This window comes from Crocodylus porosus, unplaced genomic scaffold, assembly GCF_001723895.1.
Source record: "Crocodylus porosus isolate Cpor-Errol unplaced genomic scaffold, CroPor_comp1, whole genome shotgun sequence".
Taxonomy (NCBI): Eukaryota; Metazoa; Chordata; order Crocodylia; family Crocodylidae; genus Crocodylus; species Crocodylus porosus.
This window is the reverse complement of record NW_017728925.1, coordinates 11585684-11605891: the sequence shown is the minus strand read 5'-3', so window position 1 is coordinate 11605891 and position 20208 is coordinate 11585684. Positions and strand designations below refer to the sequence as shown.

The following is a 20208-nucleotide window of genomic DNA, read 5'->3' as shown; positions in this document are numbered from 1 at the left end:
TGTTTGGCACTAAAATCTGGCTTCTCTCAAACCAAGTTAACCCTTTCAAATGCCCATCATCTCAACAGGTTCTGGAATTCCTCAGCAGAAACACTTCCTCACTCTCTCTCAACCCTCCAAAAACGTCTATGTACAGAAGACAATTAAAAAGGGACAAAATAAAAAAATCCAGCTGTCTCCAAAGTGATGCTCCTCTGCTGCCAGAGGAGCATGAAGGAGGGCCCAACCATTAAGTGGCTAGATAAAATGTTTGGCCACTACGTGAAAAAGACATTCAAATCAGAAGCTGGGGGCTGGAAGAATCCTCATCTAATCCACCTGCCTGCAGTGAAACAAGGTAAGCAATGCCTTGACTATCTAAGATTTATCCAACCAAGTGATTTTCAACCAGGATGCTGTGGCACTCTGGGGTGCCACTAAATCCAAGGGTGCTATGGGGTGCTACATAATACTAGCATCATTAGGTGTGCAAACACTTGTATGTGATTCATAAAATAAACCCAGAAGTTTTCAAAGAGGAATCCATAGTGTCAAAAACAGTCTGACCTGTTGGGGTCTTCCTGAGTTTTCTGCAACAGAAAAATTGCCCTATTATTTTTCTGCAGTCAAATGAGTGAAAGCTAAGAGCTGGCATTTTTCAAGGGGGCAAGGGGGAATGGGGTGGAGGGTTGAGTCTAACGAGGTTGAGAACCACTAGTTTAAACCCGTTTCTTCAAACTTCCAGAGGAGGAGTTTCCAGTCAATTTTGCTTCCCTATTTGGGGAAAAATTTTGACCATACCAATATTTAGCCTAAATTTTCCATGCACATTTCTCCTCATCCTCTTCCTGGTGGGCATGAAGAACACTTTACTACCACCTCTCTTATAATCACTTTGTATATACAGGAAGGCTGCAATGTGTTCCCCGCTGCCTTTCTTCCATTTAACTAAACAAACCTAACTCCTTCAACCTTTCCTCATGGGTTGTTTTCTAAGCCCATATTCTCACTAGTCTCCTCTGGACTCTCCCCAATATGCCTACATCATGTTTGCTACTTGTATGAGCAACAGCCAAAAAAAAAAAAAAAAGAGAGAGATAGCTTTTCCTCCATCACCTTCTGGCAAGAACAGTGGAGTTTCACAATCCTAAAATCTAGTCCAAGAAGCGAATGGACGGATATGCAGGAGTTGCATCTGCTGTCTAGAGCTGACAGAAAGCAAAATGAGGAAAGAGCCCCACATGCACGATATGTTGTGCCGTTCTGAATAGTATTCCTCCCCCCCAGTGAACACAGGATGGGGAGGTGTTTTCATGACTTTCTACTTGGTAACCAAAGGTCTCAATTCTACTCTTTCCCCAATGTTCGGAAAACATTTTTAAATATCCGAAATATTCTAATGTGGGGAACAAGTAGAGCCAGCGGGAGACCATTCGGGCTGTCCAAAAACTAAGCAGGTGCATTTCTAAGAGATCTGCCATACCTGAATCAGCCTATAATTAAGTGCTATCAGGGATAGCAAGATACTACATAAAGTGACATGGTGGTACCTCAGCGGGTAGCAGAAGGGCTGATGAAGAGAATGGAGCAGAAGAGAGCAAAGCTCCTTCTCCAGTACCTCTATTGCATCTTACATGGTGGCTTTAGCCCTGCAACCATATGCACTAAGTGGCTACTTTAACTATGCCCCCTCCCACATAATGCTAGAGGCATCTTCAAGGAACTCAACAATACCCACCTGTGCTGTAAGAATAAGATCATTGATGATGTGAGCTGCGTGCTGACACCGATCAGGAAGGCCCATGACCTGTGCGATTCTTTCAGGACTAATCCCATCATCTGTGAAGCCAAAGATGGCAAAGACTAAATTAAAAAGGATAAACACCCACCCATCAAGCAAAGCTTCCTTCTCCAGTGCTGTCATAGCCAGCAGCGTTTTCAGGTAGGTGAGCAAGCATGTTAGACTTATCTACCTCATCCACCTTCAGCCCCACCCCTTTCCCATTTACCAAAAAACCTGGTCTTCATCTGCAACACTTTCACATGCAACATGATAAGCCCTGAAAGTGACTGTTAAGGTTTTTAAAGGACAAAGACAGCTTTGACAAGACAGCAGACAGCCAAGGACCCAAAGAATTAACTTGAATTCATCAGCTTCTGATCTCCAAAGGTTCATGTCCCAAAACAGTTCTTTAAAGTAGGAAAAATAAACTTATTCCATAAACTATTTCCTGCGTCAATAAGCTACAAAACCAAGACACTGATACCATAATGTCTAATGCTTTGGAATGAAATCTCATTTCCTAATTTTTAAGCAGTCTGGAAGAACCTTCTGTAAAGTGCATGAGGGACCAAGGAGATGATACAACCTATAAAAATTGGTACTAGGAAGAGGTGTTGAGCTCTCTGTAAAGAGAGAAGGAGCTGACAATGCAGACAAACTAGATGATAAACCTTAGCGGCCCCTAATTGGAACACTGTTCGTAAGACACCTCTGTCTTCCCACACAAACCTGGTTTAAATTGAATCCTAACACCAGCATCATTCTGAATCTTCTTGATCATTTCTCCATTTCTTCCTATTACTATTCCAACAGCAAACCTGGGCACAGAGACCTGATGAAAAAAAACAAAGTGATGTGAAAGATCAAGGAATTAGAATATAGCATACACGTTTTTATAAGGAAGTGCATATTTAACTTTACTAGGCCACATCAAATTTAACAGCTCTAGCTACAGAAATCATACCCTGCAAGAAACACAAAATATAGGCCACCCATCATTATTTTCCCCTCAAACACAATTAACTGTCTATACTAGGAGAATGCCATTTCTCAAGATCATATCCTAAGAAAAAGAAGTGCCTTCTGATAGCTCCTTCAACCCTCCTCTGGAAAACCATCCCACACCCTCTATGCAGGCAGGTCACCATAATACCAACAAAGGCAAAACATACCTCTATACTGCCGCCTCCCATTCTAGAACTGAAATCACTGCGTACGCCTCGAAAGTCCGCTTGATCTTTCTCCCGGATGATCTCCAGTACCATCTCCCTTGCTTGCTAGAGCAGGAAAGAAATTACAAGTAGTGTAAATCCATGCCACTCCCAAAGGGTAGCTGATGAGCAGATTTTAAGCAGCACAGTTACTTACACTAAGGAGACAAACTGCTCTCCTTGGACTTGCTTTTGCAAGTGATCCATCCTTTGTCATATACTCCCTGACATCAACCATCAGTGGTTTAAGGATGATGACACAGGACACATCCTCAACTGTTCCATTTAATAGCTCCCAGTGGACGAGCCCTCCATGAAACTGTTGAAGCCCTTTTCAAACCTGTTTATACTATCCGCTTTCACGATCTTCTGTGGCAATGAGTTCTGCAAGCTAACTACGTGCTGTGTAAAAATTACTTCCCCTTACTTACTGTAAGCCTGTCACCTGATAATTTCAGAGGCTGCCCCTTCGTTCTTATATTCTGGGGTTTGGGAAATAATCATCCCCTATACACTCAATCTACATCCCACAAGATTTTATAGACCTCTACCTTGTCTACCCCTTGCCCCCAAAACACACACATTTCAGCATTCTTCTTTCTGGACTGAAGAGCCCTAGCCTTTTCCATCTCCCCTTGATCATCCCTGTGGCCCTCCTTTGGATCTTTAACTCCATTACATCTTCTCTGAGAGGTAGAGATCAGAACTGAAGGCAGTATTCAAGATGTGAGCTCACCATGGATTTATACAGTGCTATTACGATGTTTTCTTTTTTGTTTTTGTGCTCCCTTCTTAACGATGCCCAATGTATTACTGGTTTTTACTACAATACCTGTACTTTAAATGCATCTCCCGTAATACGGAGAGGTTTATCTGCTCCAGTGGGTAATGGACCATCTTGTATCATGATCATTTTCACACCCGTTCGCTCCTGCAAACAATACACAACACTTGAATAAGTAAAGACCCTGAAATAAAGCAGGGGCATGAGCAGCAGGGGGTCTACATTTGATCACCACATATCCGAGTTCTAATTTAAAAACACAAAAACCCATCTCTCTTATTCTAATTGCAGGGAAAGGGAGAAGGGAAGATGTTAAATGTCAGCTTTAGGTGCTGAAAGACTGACTGCAGAGAGAAGCCCTGCTTTGGAATGGCACAGTGGACATTAACACCATCCCAAAGGCACCAGTGCAGCCCACATTTTGCCATGACCTATATATTACTTTTACAATACAGGCACATCTATTAGGAGCACAGCTAAGGTCAAACTCAAACTTATATCTGAACCCAGATCTCAGAAGGGGAATAACTAACATCTTAATCTCCAACAGCACGATCTAAAGGCTCTATTTTCAAAGCACTGTTTGCTGTTCTAGAGAAATGCAGGTAGAGGAGATTTCCTAGAAAGAAATGACGCATGCGCACCTGCAATTGTTTTATTGTTTCACCTCCTTTGCCGATGACTAGGCCCACTTTGGATGCTGGAATCAGAATTTCCTGGATTGTACTGTTGCCATCAACATCGTTGTGAAAGCCGGGTCCATTCCGACAGCGATCTACAATCTGCCCCAGTAGCCGCTTTGCTTGTCTTCAAAAAGAACCGATGAAAAGAACCATTAGACAACACTGTTTCATCTGACCAAGAGACTAGGAAGCACTGGAACCCAAGACATTTTGGGGGAGGAGGAGAAGTGAAGAGATGAGAAGGAAATCATGGTTAGCACAGTCACCCTCTGAAATGCCAAGTCTCCTTTCCACCACCTACTTTCCACTTGGGTATTCAAAAGGAGAGGAGGAAGCAACACCTCTTGACACAGCAGATGCCAGCAATTTTTTAAAGGGGTTTGCACTACTACTCTCAGTGTACCATATATTACACCTCTTAAATAAAGTCAAGATTAGATGCACATCTTGCTGGGGTCATTTGACCCCAGTATTCTTTCCTGCCATGGCAGGGGGTCGGACTAGATGATCTGTTCAGGTCCCTTCCGACCCTAGAAACTATGAAACTAAGATGCTTTAATGTCTAACACACTTCTTTTCAATATCTATGTTTATAAATCCCAAACCTTGTCTTGCTTTGCAGTCAAGGCAGGGGTGGAGCATTGCTCTGATGTAGTAAGTGCAGGAGGCTTGGTCACAAAACTGTGATGAGACAGAGCCACAAGTGACTGTCCCATTCTTCCCCCTCTGCCTGCTGTCTCCAGCAGTGCCAACACAGTGTGTTTACAGCTCTGTATACTGGCTGGGATTGCTGAGGCTGCATAAAATATGCAGCTGATCTCCTGTGTTAAAAGTTAGAGCAACAGACTCCGTTTTCATGCTGCTGGTGAGAGCAGATGGAGAACAAATTAGGGACATTCCAAAAGATTTAAAGACCACAGTTCTGGAAGCTTTAGCATGTCTGAGCTGGCTGACTGCAACTCCCAGTCTCTGACACCAACGTGCCCATTTTTATCCCTGCCCATACCCACTTACAGAAGTGGAGAGAGCCAGACCAGCAATGTCCTATTTGCACCTAAGTGGCTTTGGCTTTCCCTTTCTTCTACTTAGCACTCAACCATCAAAAGCACACAAGAAACCTGACTCTCGTTCCCATGCAAAGCATCCCCACATGATCACCAGGGATTCCTAGTTTTCTCTGATAAAAAAATCCCAAGTTTTCCGATTTAAACTGCACCACCCACCCACATTTTTTCTGATATGTATATATACGTTTGCACACACACACACAGATATTTTTACCCATGTATATACCCACACTAAATCACAGAAAACAGTGGACTGGGGGTTGTTGTTTTTTTTTTAAATCAGAAAACTTTGGATTTTTTTTTTTTAAATCAGAGAAAACAAGGCTTCCTAGTGTTCAGGCATTTATTCACGACTGCTAGCTCAGGGGACAGTGACCCAATCTCCTCTGTGTGCCATTAGAGAACCATCTTCACCCACCACTTGCCTCAGTCAAGAAACAGGGCTGCTTCATTTTCCAGAAACTCATCTCAAATTGAGGCCTGTGTTTTGTTTTTAAATAACCTTTCAAGATTTAAGGGCTTAGTGAATATGATTTGACATAAAGTTGATTTGTTTCATGGGAACACTGCTACGTGAGAAAAGGACTAGAACAGCACAGGATGCTCACCATTTCAGAAGAGGTTGTTAAGAAATCTGCCTTGTTAGCTCATCATTGGCTATGCCTGCTGGAGCCAATTTTTTCTTATGTAAACCCCTTCTTGAGGCAGTCTGACATCTGGATTTATTTCCTTATTTTTCATGTGTGTACCTTCTCATCTTTTATTCCCCCCCCAGCAGGTAGCTGCAAGAGTAACTCAAAATAGTCAGGCTAACCTTACAGCTATCAGAGAAGCAAATTAAATTCCATCTACTTCCATGTCCTCAGCCTTCTTCCTCACTCAAGCTGAACAATCCCACTTCTTTAAAGGACAGCCTTGGACACAAGCACACTTAGTTGCATACCTCAGAATATTTAGATCCTAAAAAAAGAAAGTGTAGTTCTCCCGTGTTTCTCCCCTGCTTCCCCAGGCCTCTCTCACCAAGCACTGTAGCTTTTTAATATTTCATTCTTGTTCTGAAATATCCTTTGCTAAAGGAAAAATGCTTCAATACCGGCAAGACCATATTGTTTGCCCTGTAATATGTGCTTGCCAATTATATTTATTCTGGCTCACTGCTTCCAGAATTACGGCACAGCAAGGAGATTTACGTACCCTTAGATCTTTTAGGAGTGGAATAATAGGGAGAGTCTCTCTCTTTCAAGAAAGACATTGTGTCTGTATTTTTTTATCATCAAATGCAACTCACAAATTTCTAGATGGATTTTAAAAAACCCACCTACCCAAAGGTTGGGGAGAGAAAGAGCAGCTCCATATGTTAAGTGTGTTCCTGTACGCCTGAGGATCCTGGATCCAGTCCCAGCAGGACGGCCTCAACTGGTTTGTGAGAGTCTCAAACTCAGCTCCTGGGAAGGGGGAGGGAGGAAACACTGTCCCTAAAGTTTCTATAGGCCTTACAAGTAGATACCCCTGCTGGACTGCTGAGAATGCGTCTGCCATGCAGGGTACAGAGGTCAAGACTTGTTCAGTCCTTTGCTTCTGGCTGGCAGCAATGTGGAGGCAGCACACCGATGAGCCTCCTGCTGCTCTGCAACGACACCTCCAGCTTATTCAGGAGTGGCACCGACAGGCTCTGGAGGCCTTGTTCAGTCCCTCTTCATCTGGAAGGATGGTCATCTCAGTAGGTGTGGCGAGATTGAGGGGAAGAAGAAAAGTGCCCTTTAATGGCTTAGTTTGGTATCCTGGAAGTGTGCAATTAGCCAACTGCATCCTAGGTGCCCTACGAGCAACCTTACTTACCCTTTGGAGCGGGATTCCATGGGAATTTATGCAGTGAGTAAAACAAATGGTAATGGAAAGAAGCCTTTGGTGTGTATATTTTTAAGCATTAGACCAAGTGGCTCTAGAGAGTCCAGTGACCCTAAAGTTTCTATAGGCCAACACTTGCTGGTTAGGCTAACTAAGTAATAGCACTGATAGAGTACAGCGTTGAAGAGGAGGAAAGGAAACAGAAAGGAAAAAATAAAGTTAAGGAAAGACTCACTCAATGCTCTCTGGTGTTCCGGTGAGCACACAGGGCCTCTCCGGCATCCCCCCGCTGTCTATGAAAAAAAACAAGAGGATGACAGGGACTGGCTATTTCACAATTTTGGGTATCTCAACGGCCATCGGTAGTCAAGCAGACAGACCCAAGCAGCTCAGGAAACTTTCCCTCTCTCAGTGGTTAAAAAGACTAACATCTACATTCTTTGCAGACTGCAAATAAGGAGGTGATGAGAGACAGCCAGTCTCAAAGCGCGCACAGTTGCGTGATGCAATCAGGCCTCATACTTGGTTTGAACACTAGACTGCAAGTCATTACAATTATGTACCAGCAGTAAAACAAATATTTGCTAAGTATCTTATTTATCCTCCAATCACCCAGCAAACTTGCTCCTGCTGGAGCATTCAATCTAGCTCTGACAACGTCGTAAAATAACAGCATGCTGCCTCACACTGGTCCCATCTCCTCAATCAGAGATGGATGAACAACTGCCACCCTAAAGACATTTGGTGCCAAGACAAGACAAATGCACTCCTGTTAAAGATGTGTCCATGAAAGGCAGCCCCACATTTGAGCATTTTCACTCTCTTTATCTACAATATGGACAATTCATTGGTGCGAGGTTCAAATGGCATCTGCCTCTTGATTAGGGAAGGTCTCTTCATCACTTCACTCCTCATAGACCTTCTATGCATATTGCCTTAGTGCATCAGTTGGTAACCAGTGATAATATCTATATATCTGTCTATATACACACACAGAGCCTGATCTACCGGACTTATCTTTCAACCGTACACTACTTGTCCATGATACTCTGAGACTTACCTGGAGCAATCTGAATTTTGCAGCCAGACTCTGCCTGAATCCGGGAGATCTGCTCACCGCCCCTGCCGATTACTGAAACAAGTTCAACAAGCGTCAGAATTTACTGTTACTTGAACTAACTGCACAACATCTCCCCCTTTACTCCATTGCAGCTGGTTGGAAAGGGGAGTTTCTATTTTGGAGCCGCAAAACTGGCTTCTGCACTCTGGTAGGCACAGAAGCCAACCTTAATATGGACAGCCATCGTTAAAACACTGCTGGATTTAAGTAATCTATTTTCTTGAAAATCAGTCTAGCACTGAACTGGGAATACAGAGTAAGTTAAAATGTTACTATGCTCAGCCACGTCAGAATAATGTCTTTATGTGACATTCTTACAGACAACCCGAATCTCAAGTCCACTGAAAAACACAGTTGTTACCATTATTTTTTGGTCCAACAAGTAGGGTTTTATTCTTTTTGGTTTTTTTCTTTTTAAGTTCAGCTGACTGCCCCTTCCCCAACGGCAAAAGGCTGGCCTATTCTACTCTTACTTCTGAAACCCAAGTGCACTGATGTGCCAAACCAGACCTCAAGCTGAAAATGAAACACTGGTCTCCCTTAGTTTCCCCCGTCACTGGCTGATGGTTCCATCCCAGCAGGACATGGAGAGCACGCACGCAGGCAATCCCTCCCAGAGCAATACGCAACACAGCTGCTGGAAAGCCGAGTCAAATAGGATGCTTGGGTAGCTCTGTGCCCATGGAGGCTCCTCAATTGCAGAAAAGGCCTCTACCAGCATCTGCCTAAATCTGAATGTGTGCGCAAACTAGCTTTTTGCTGAGGCCTCTTCCTCATACATATTGCTAAAAAAGCATCACAGCCTCATCTCTCTGTATGACCAGCACCTAGACCTCTAAATAAGAGAGTGGGGAGTGGAAGGGGAGCAGCACCATTTATAAGGATCCCACAATCTTGTTTTATCATTCATTAGACACGACACAAAAACCTCCACGCACCAATGGGCTGTTCATCCAAAGCTGCAGGTGCCTTTGACCAATAAAAGATAATACATGCCTATAAAGCTCAAGTGGTATCTTTAGAAATGGATACAACAGGTAGTCAAAATTAGGAAAAGAAAGGATTTAATAAGTTAGCAGGACAGTAAACCATTAAAATTCTTCTGATAACAGCCTCTTCCAGGGAACCAAGTCAGGAAGCAACTTTCATTTTCAGCTTCAGGCTGGACATGCTGGTCAGTCTACAGGTATCGAGTCAACACGGACTCCTATCTCCCTTTTTACTCTGCATACACTAAGCAGAATGTGTTGGGGGATGCTCTTTTACCAGAAGAGATGGCATGTTGGGATCCGACTGCTAGGGAACATGCCGTGGCCGTAGGAAGTGAATCCGGCAGCTGAAGAGTAAACGTGTTAGCTAAAGAGAGTCATGACAGCAGGAGGATTCCCTTGAAAGGAGAAACAGTGAACAGTCAGGGAGGAAAACAGGAATCTAGATTAAGCGTGTGAGAAGAACAGCATCAGGGACAAGAAAGCAAAATAAAAGAGGGATGGAATAAGAAAGGAAGCAGAACAAAGAAGGAAGGTGGGAGGGAGGGAAAAGATCCACCTGGACAGAAGAGTTCATGCTAGTTACTTCTCCCTGCGATGTATACACAGGGTTTGGAGCACTGCCTGACCTGCCTTCAAAATCAGAATAGCTTTCAATTTAGTACTAAAAAAATTACATCTTCCCACCTCTCCAGCCTCGGCCAGAAATATAAATCAAAAGTAAATGAAGTCTCATGAGAGGCAGATAAATTTGCTCTTTACAAGTTATTATATAAACTGGTGTGAAGAAACTGGAGCTACAGCTGGAGACAACAACACACCATGACCTTAGAAATCTGCCCTCTTCCCCACCCTCCCACAAAACCCCATTTCTCACGCTCGGCACTGTGGAAGCAGAGGGCACTTACACACATGCAGGGAGCCTGCTGCGATGCACTGGAAATCCAGAGTGTTGCAGCAGACTCGTTTAATCGAGCACATAAATCGATGGGCTCTGGCAGCCTCACACATCACATGTATGTGGTGCAGTGCACCTCCGCATTGAGAAAATGGCAGCAGTCCACTTTGAACTAAAACACATTCAATGTGCTTTAGTTCAAAGCGCACTGGTACCATTTTCTCAGTACAGAGGTGTATTCGCTGCTGATGTACCCGGTGCCATGTCGAGAACACATGTAAAAATGCCCAGAGTGCCTTAACAGACAGAGAGTTAAGGTTTAAGTGCAGGTCAGTGACTCTTGCGGCAAGCAGGAAATTTCACTTGCCCAGAATGGGGATGGTGTTATTAGGCCAGGTTTTTCCACAACCAGTAAAATCATGCGCCTTTATTTCCCACCCAGCACAATAAGCAAATGTTCGTGAATACAATGTACAATTCAGAATGGTATTAAAGCATCCAGGATACTTACTAAATCCAACCATTTTATCAGGCACTTTGAATTCTTCTGTTATTACAGCCCTAAAAACAGATTCAAACAGTCACTGCAAAGAACAGCTTGGAAGGAAACCTCCCCCTCCCGAAGTCAGCTACCAAAGAAAAACTTTTGTATACAAAAGTAAGAACATGTGGGACTACAAGCTGGAAGGTACCCTTGGGGTCACCTATTTAATCCCCTGGCTTAGAGAAAAATTGATTTGGTTACCCCTAAACTCTTTGATACATTTCAAATTTAATCTTAAATAATGGCCAATGGAAGAATGCTCCAAATCTCCTTTTCCAGGTCTTGCCACCTCTAGCAGGTAGGCACATGCAGCAAGGGATTTCTTCCATTTCCACCTGCTTTCCACACTCCCCCCCACCCCCACCTTTCTAACATTTCACCTCAATTTTCCAGGCTGCAGCTTAGGCCCATTACTACATGAAGCCTTCATAATATCCATTTGTACACTTCAGATATTTAGGCACGACTCTTAGCATTTTTCCCCCTTCTGGAATCATCATAAACTGTTCTCAATTATCCTCCATAAACCTTACTTTCGCTACAGCTTTTGTTTCAAGTGCACTCAGTACTCTAATTTGTCTGTGCCTCAAAATGAGACGTCCAAAACTGACCACAGCTTTTCATCTGAGGCCTAATGGATGTTGAGTAGAGCAAAATATTTCTTCTTGTTTAAATAAACAAAATAAAACATGATGCTACTGTTAAATAGGATCCAATTAATATAAAATTTGCCAGCATGCCATATATTGAAACAGGTACAATATGTGCATGTACAGTAATTTGCCTAATGGCAATTACACGTATTTCAAGGAAGTTCACAGGGTTTTAACACAGTATTTAGAAGACATTTTATGGTATGCTACTGGCTTCAAGCCAGGCACAGACAGATTTTAGAAAAAGATCTTCTAACAGACTTTTCTCAGTACCCAAGCACTATAGGTACATACTTATCACTGTTTAACATAACCCATAACACAATGCCCAAAGGTCTACAACTGTTTACGTTTCATCCACATCAGTGTCAAAACCCTAAATATTAGTGGTCTGACTATATGGTATTAAGGTTACACATTGCAGCAAAGAGCATGTAGGCAAGTGATGACATACAGCGAACTGGAGAATTAAGTCCTCTATTTGGAGGAGAAACAGGCACAATAAAGGCATATTCATTGCCCTAGCAGAGTGACTCTCAACCAGAGGTGAAGGACCCTGGAATATCTTAAGAGCCTTACAAAGGTGCTGCAGGATGCCACACAACGCTAAGCACATTGTGGTCTTTCTGAACTCTTTGCACTATCAAAAAATGAGTAAAAACAGCTGGCATTTTCTGAGGGGGGCGGTACTTTGACTAATGAGGCGCTGTCTCAACTCTAAAAAGGTTGAGAGCCACTACTCTAACATCACACTTCACCCTTGGTTTAACAATACCACTTTCAAGCATTGTCAGAGGCAATGATTTCTCAAGGTGGACAGAGGACAATGAACTCCCCCCCCCCCAAAAAAAACCCCAAAAAACCCAATTGTTCTGAACAAATGCTCGCCTCTAGCAATTCCTGGACCATCGTGGTTACAACATCATTCTAACACTTCTGTTAAGCACAGAAAAAAGTGCTGCTGCATACCTGTTCGGTTTTGCTGAAAACTCAAAAAGCCTTGGTTAGATACGATAGTGGTAGCTATTTTATTTAAAGCCCTTTGAAATCTAAACGAACCACCTATAAAAAACAAGAACAAACTTCTGAAAAGCAACATGCTTCCCTAAGTCATGATCAACTGCTAAAGAAAAGTGACGATCTAAATGAGCAGACCTAGAAAAACCCAGCTGCAATCTGACCCTTGTTCTAATGCCAAAATAATGGCTATGGGGAGGCAGAAGCCAGGGTAGATTTGCACCTTAGGATTTGCTCTGGAGAGAAGACATCATACAATTTAATTCTGCTCTGCCCTACAGGTGAAGTCAAATCAAAAGTTTTACCTGAAAAGGTAAACTCTTTGCTCCACCCTCATGGAAAGGGTTAGCAAAAACTTCAGTCTGGAAAAAGCCTGAGCCTACAGTTTCTCCACGTTCTCAACCTCTGACTTCCTAACACTCTAGTACAGATGGTGGATCAATAAACAATTAGAACTGATCAATAAATAATAAAACATAACCCACTGCTTACCTTTGATGTACCAGGGCCCCTAACTGGTTACCTACTGTGGCAGAGAGAGAAAAGAGAGAAAAATCAAAGCATTAGCACGGATAAACTAACTTCATCCCTATAGAAAGAGTTCTTACCATTTCATCAAAAAAAGAAAGAGAAGCAAAACAGTAATTTAGGTTCAGTGGCTGAAATGAATGCGTTATGTGGTATAAAACAGGAGGGGATTTCTTGATCAGCACAGTCTAGAGCCCAGTGTCCAGCTGAACACATGATAGGAAATTGATCTGTGTCTCCCCATGCTGAGAGTCACGGGAGGAAATCCTGCCTGCCCAAATCCCTGCAACTTACCTCCTCCCCCCTTCCCAAATTAAACCCAAGGTAAAGATCAAGCAGATTGCAACATATTAAAAAAAAATTAAAGAAGGCCAAAAACAGATTTTGAGATTTAGTCTAATCAAAAGCATTAGAGATCACTTGCACATACTTCTCTCTGTATCTCTTATCTGTGCTCCATGGAGCCCACTTAAACGGAAACCTGTTAAAGGAATAGGTCTGTTAAGTAACCTTGTGGCACCAAAATTGTATCCTTCTATTACATTTCTATTGAATACCCATTTCAGCCACACTTAACTAGTCAGCTGGTGGCCCAGTTATGATTAGCCATCATCTCACCAAATAGTGACTGCATTTGTTATGTTTCATCCCAACCCACACAGATTAATCTGTCTTCCAGAAGTTACTGTAAAAATATTAGGCACTTACAGACAAGAGACCACTGCAAAATAATAATAAAAAAAAGCCCTGAAAGATTTCCTACTGGACTTCCCCTGCAGCAGTACCCCCCACCCCTCCAAGAACAGACCATTTGGTCTTAGCAACTAGCTGAAGATTATATTCTATGGCTGGGGGGCAGAGATGGTGAAAACAGATGAAACCGGCCAACATTTGCCCTGGGATAATAAACATGGTTATTTCTAACAGCTCAGTAACAACCCATGCATTCTTTGACCTGAAATAAGTTGTCATTCAGCTGATACGGTGAGAAAACTGAGGCTTCTCATTCTTGAAATGAAACAGAAAAACATAAAAATCTGTTGCTAGACACACTGCTCAGATAACTAAAATAGACAAAGAGTCAATACCATACTTCTGTTTTCCATCAATATCTTGATAATGGTCCAGGACCAAAATATTGACAGAATATATATTTTATTACTCTACTCAGTTCTGCAATAAGACAACTGCTGTGTTATTGACTCCCTTAGATTTGCCTTTGCATATTTTCCCTTTGAATATAAAATGCTCTAATTTGATAGCTATCAATATTGCAGTAGAAAAAGTGGGTGATGTAATGGAGGATATTTGCTCTAACTGATAAGATACTTGGACAGAGAAGAGCTGAACAAATTATACAAGAGATTCAGAATCACACCATTCTGCCCCAAACAAGGTTTTACAACACTATTGCAACAGTGATAGGGCAAGAGATCTCTCTACATATTACTGCAGTACACAGTCACAGACCTGGCCCACCCCACTGCACTCTATTTTACCAAAGAAAGATTATTCCTGTTATTGCCAACCCTATGGTTTTAGATCTTCTCAGAATTTCTCACCACAAAAAGAGCCATTCCAGCATCTTTCATAGCAAGCAGGTTAAATTAAAACCACCACGTACAGTTTCAAAAATATAGATCTGTCCCACAAGCATTTCCTAAAGTTTACAAGAAGCGCAGGGACCTTCCATTTCGTAAGGCAACACTGGCTCTTGGGAAAAAGGTACCAGATGCAGACGTGTAAGCTGTTTTGCCAACAAATAAAAATGGCACTTGTAATCTATGGAAAGAAGATTTTGTGCTCCTTTCCAAACACTTCAAGTGCTTTACAAACAAGTTAAACCTTCCCACACCAAGGTAAAGTGGGTATCAACTCCATTTTACGTGATGAAACGGATGCACAAAGTAGTTAAGAACCAAGCACAAAGTCTATAGCAGACTCTGATTTCACAGCTTCTAATCTTAATGCTGCAACATAAAACCATCCCATCAGCATCCATCTACATGTAGCCCTCCCATGAATGCAGGATGCCAACAAACAAGGCCATTCAAAAAAAAGTTAGTGAACAAAAAAACCCAAAACTCTCCTACTTTGGGGAGAAAAAGAAAAAAAAGACATAGCAGATTGTTCCAACAATCTAATGTGCTATTCTCTTTTCAACATGCCCATTTTGCTCTGAAAGACAGAGACTAATAGAGGCACAAGTCTGGGGCAAGATGCAAACATCGGAATACCAAAGGGCAATGTTCTCCTCTATGCAGAAGGACCATCCTCTGCTTAATACCAGGGACGGGACTGCACTCTGACAAGCCACGTATGCATCTCCCCCTTTTTACATCTATTGAGTACAATTTAACTGTAACTGCAGTCATTTTACTGCAAATAAGGAAAAAATACTGAATAAAATCAGTCCAATTTCCTGTTAATGGCACCTGCTGGTTGATAACGCTTCTTCTTGCTTCTAGCTTCACCTTAACTGAATCTGACCTAACAGATGCACAAAACAAACAGAGATTGGGGGGGGGGGTGTATTTTCCACCCCGTAACACACAGCAGCACCTCCCACTAAATTAATGTGGATGGCTGGAACACAATTTTATGATAGAAAACACTCCTCTTGCTAGAATAAAACCAAAGCGATGCATCATATAAAGAAAGCAGAGGAAAAACAAGTTTGCAGACCACACAAGTTCTAGCAAGGCTATTTTTATTAAACTGAGCCAGAATAGGAGGGGGGGATGAAAGTGACCCATTCCCACCCCCCACGAAAAAAAAAATTCTCTCCCACTGAAGTTTCACTAGTTCTCTGCCTAATGAAGCCAGAAAGAATTGAAATTGGATGGGAGAGGGGCTGTGTTTTCTTCAGCTGCTGAGGATTACTGCAATTATTGCACATAAACTGTCTGCAGCTTTGAGACTCACAGAAATGAAGGGAAACAATGGCACTTTAAGGAATGAACTGGGACATGGGATATCTGGGGTCCAGTTCTGGCTCTGCTACAGACTCTGTGACACTCTGCCTCAGTTCCCCTTCTGCAAGAGAGACACTTCTTATCCTTTATTATCTCTTGAATGTATTTTGTAAAGTACATAGCACACATGGTCCCTGCTGGGCTCTATAGACTATACTCCTACGCAAGCGATAAAGAAACCTAAAGAAATGTGGACGTATCTTGTTGCACTAAAAGCTGTGAACACTTTTGGAGATGTAAAGAAAAGGTTTGCCAAGACCCTGCATCTGTCGTCGGCTAACTCCTGTGCTGCCCTAGGACAGTGACACACTTCTAAACTGAAGGCTGAACACTGCTTCTTAAACCTGTCACTAAAAAAAGCAGGAACTCCCTTGAAGATCTCAACACTGAATCTGGACAGCAACTCTTCAGCTTCCAAGAGTCAACATACTGCTACTACAACTTGCTCCCACCTCCTTTAAAAAAAACAACAAAAAAACCCAAAAAATCCCAAGGCTGCCTTCTCAAAAGCAATGTGGTGATGCAAGCTGGTTAAACCATGCCCTTAATTAGAAGTATCTGGCAACAGAAAGCTAATATAACTACAGTGATCAAAAGAAAATGGAATGGAGATTCCTGGAACCGAGTTCTCCTCCCAACGGCGTGTGATATGGGGAGGGCTGTAGTGAATCTATCATTTTTTCCACCACTAAAATGGGCATGGCGCCCTCCCCTTCCCCACCTAGACAAAAGGGGACAGCTACTGAGCCAAGATGCTGTTGAAGCATCAAGTCTCAGTGATTGTGCAGTCAGTAATGCAAAATGAAAAAGCCACTTGAGCTTTCGGTTACCTGCCCAGCCTATACCGGGTCTGCTCCACCACAGTTTCTATGAAAAGGAAATAATGAAACTAAATATCAGCTCCATTCCCAGATACATTTCATATCTAGTACGCTGGGTCAGTGTAGCCATTTCTAAACTGTATATTAAGGCTAAGATAAGAGAAATATGCACATTATGGTTTTCCAATTCTATGACAAATCTCTTTCCCCTGGAAAGACTCTAAAAGCAACTGAACTTGTTATGACCAGCACACTGCCACCATTTGTCTTGGACAATTTCATAAGCCCACATCAATCAGCACTGCTGGCAGCTGCTTATACAAATGGACAGAGATAAGACTTAGGTTTCCTCAATAAAGGCAAGTCATTCTCATGAACAACTGCTGCAAAATTGGAATCAGAGAATACACATAAGCATTAAGAAAGAAAAAACATCATTTGGTAAAAAAAGAAAAGCAGACAAGTTAGGTGAGAAAGGTGAATGAGAGAACTACATCCAGCCATGAACGTGCAGTAACAAAAGGAGGAATCAGGACTTTTTTTTTTTTAAATTTTAGGAATTAGGATTGTTTTTTATTATGAAATTTACTTTAAAACTTACCAGAGGTGGGTGTTAGCCAACTTATGTTTATGGAAGGGATAGGAAACAACCCCTTGGGGCTGATGTCCCCGGACTGTGAGCCACAGTTCACTAGTGCTTTAGAGAAAGCTGGCTCCCCTTGTTCCAGCTGCCAAATAGTATTAAAAGACTGCCAATAGGGATGCACTGAGATTTTGGAGGCTGATTTTTAAGGAGGCATATTGGCTGATACCGATCTGATTTCTGATACAGCTGCATGCAGATACTAAGTCTGTTGTGGCATAAGGGGAGGGGGGAGAGAAGGGGCATGGTGGGGGCAGATCAACACCCTCCGTGGTGAGGGGGGAAGTGGGGCAGGCACTGTCTAGCCAGGACACCCCAGGGGGACATAGGGAGAGTGCGCGGGACAGAGCAGTGGTTCATCTGGGGAGTGTGGGGAGGTGGGCAGCTCCCACCATTGTGCGTACTGCAGGAGGGCACGGGGGGCGGGGAGGGGGAGTATGTGTCCCCAGATCTGCATTGGGGTCGGGGGACCAGGGCTGCAGCTGCGGGCAGGGGCCAGGGCTGCGCTATGCTCTTTCCAACATGTGGGGAAGGGAGCCAGGGCTGCACTCGGGGCAGGCAGCAGCTTCCCCCCACCCCAATATTTTCCCCTCCCAGCATTGACACCGCCCACCCCAAGCCCAGCCCACCCCCACCTGGAAGAGCCCAGCACTGCTCTGGCCTCAGCTCACAGCTTCAGACCAACTTCCCACCCCCATGCAGATCTGGAGGCACTCCCCCCCGGCCACCCTCCTGGGATGTGTGCAGCAGCAGAAACAGACCCCCACACCCCGTGCCTCATAGACAAGCCATGGCTCCGTCCCACATTTCCGATGCAATCAATTTTCTTTATTTCGGTGCCAATCCAATATCAGACCGATGCATTGGTGCACCTCTAACTGCCAAAATATTAAACAGTTTCCTAATACTGGTGTTTCATGGAAGTGATCCCTGAAAATGTCATGTAATGGTAAATACAAAGGAAAGGGGTCCTTACAATTATAGCTGTGACAGCATGGAGCCCCGAAGCATCTTTATTAAGTTATGGGAAAAACGCTACAAAGGAGAGAGAACCCCTGTACAGTATTAGAGGCTCCTTTCTAAGATACTGAGAGACCCAATGGAGGACATACTAGGCTGTGAACATAATACTAGCAGTCTTCCCTGCTTCCCTTTACATGGGGGGATTCATCAAATACCCATGCTTCTGTTTAAGAACTAGTTCATGCCATCACAAGTAAAACTCAAGATTACTAAAAGAGTATTTCCTCTCCTCCCTCTCACTGTAAAAATGTGATGACTTCATGAATAATCAGAGTGCTTGGCACACAAATCACTTTCATTAACCAACAGTGCTGAGAAAAGTATTTCTCTTCTTTTTCACTGGTCTTACAGCAGACTTTTGCTATTCTAAAAACCACAATTCTAGGCAAAGTGCATTATCTGAAACTACTGGGTGGGGGGTTTTTTAAAGTTCAAATATTATAGCCAATTAAACCAGTGCGTGAATATCTGTGTACCTATCCTTTGCAGATAGTGAGAAAACAGATGCTTAGAAAATTCAGTAGACTGCACATCTCTAAATGGTTCTGCTTTGAAACTCAATGATGCAGCTACAGGAAAGTATCTGAATGAAGAATTTACAAAGGAACTAAAAGGAGCTAGTAACCTTAGGAGAGCAGCTGCATTTGCATTTGTCAGAATTAATACGGGCTGTGGCACTAACTAATTCTGAAGTTATAATCTGCAAGTAAAACTCTGGGATGAGCTTAACTTGAAAGTACAAGGTCTCTGGATAGAAAGTTTCCTTTTCAGGATGATTTAGAGTGTATTTGTGTATTAAGAATTCACATAAAGCCAAAACACCTCGTTCAGATGCGATTTTGCAGGTCTCGCTTCAGATTTGCATTTAAAAAAACCAAACCAATCACCACAGACACTATTCCCCTGGGGTGTTTAACACCCTGATGCAACAGTCAGACTGACAGCAGCCAACTCAAGAGACTTTAAAAGAAGACGCTCTGCTAGGCAGCTATGCAACCTATTTTCTACACACAATTTCTGTGCAATGATTAGTCAGCTGATACCCTCAAGGTATGCATCCCCTTCCTTACTTTTAAAAAATATATATATTTTATTAGCTGAACCCAGCTGTTCTTACTATCCCCATAACTCCCCAATACTCTAATTAATTCTGATAATCACTTGGCTAGAATAATAAATTTGTAGCAATGAAGTCCTCAGGCCTATTATGCATGGTGAATCCCAAAACTAATCTATACAATATAGTATATTCAATATTTGCTCTTTATCTACTTCTTTACACTTCCTAACATACTGTTTTCTCCTTTGACTGTTGCTGCACAATGAGCAGAGGACTTCACCGAGGTGTCTACAGTGATGACTTCCTGCAGTTAGCCAGTTCGGAACTGAGTCAAATTTATTAGTAATTAAAATTCTTCCTTTTTCAAGGTGATCTTTCAGTTTGTTTGTTTTTTTATTTTGAGATATGTTACAGTCTGGTAAAATGTTCCCCCATTCCTAATCAGTAGTTACAGCTTCACAGTTTCATAGTTTCTAGGGTCGGAAGGGACCTGAGCAGATCATCTAGTCCGACCCCTGCCATGGCAGGAAAGAGTGCTGGGGTCAAAACCACTTCTCTTGGAAGGCGGTTCCAGATCCTAGC

The 20208-nt window shown here is 42.7% G+C and overlaps 1 protein-coding gene across 8 annotated transcripts in view; it reads right to left on the bottom strand.

Annotated features, from left to right (window-relative positions):
* The window catches only part of FUBP3 (far upstream element binding protein 3), a 47357-nt gene that overhangs the window by 16159 nt on the left and 10990 nt on the right, over positions 1-20208 (bottom strand). For 5 of the 8 annotated variants that reach the window (XM_019540797.1, XM_019540803.1, XM_019540802.1 and 2 more), the window contains 10 exons: positions 13535-13585; positions 13069-13102; positions 10874-10923; positions 8416-8487; positions 7591-7648; positions 4402-4564; positions 3806-3904; positions 2935-3039; positions 2492-2594; positions 1718-1818 (listed from right to left, as the gene is read on the bottom strand). In XM_019540797.1, the coding sequence (XP_019396342.1) occupies positions 1718-1818; positions 2492-2594; positions 2935-3039; positions 3806-3904; positions 4402-4564; positions 7591-7648; positions 8416-8487; positions 10874-10923; positions 13069-13102; positions 13535-13585 (836 nt within the window). The remainder of the gene's footprint in view (positions 1-1717; positions 1819-2491; positions 2595-2934; positions 3040-3805; positions 3905-4401; positions 4565-7590; positions 7649-8415; positions 8488-10873; positions 10924-13068; positions 13103-13534; positions 13586-20208) is intronic. The other 3 variants (XM_019540800.1, XM_019540804.1, XM_019540801.1) reach the window with 2 other exon arrangements.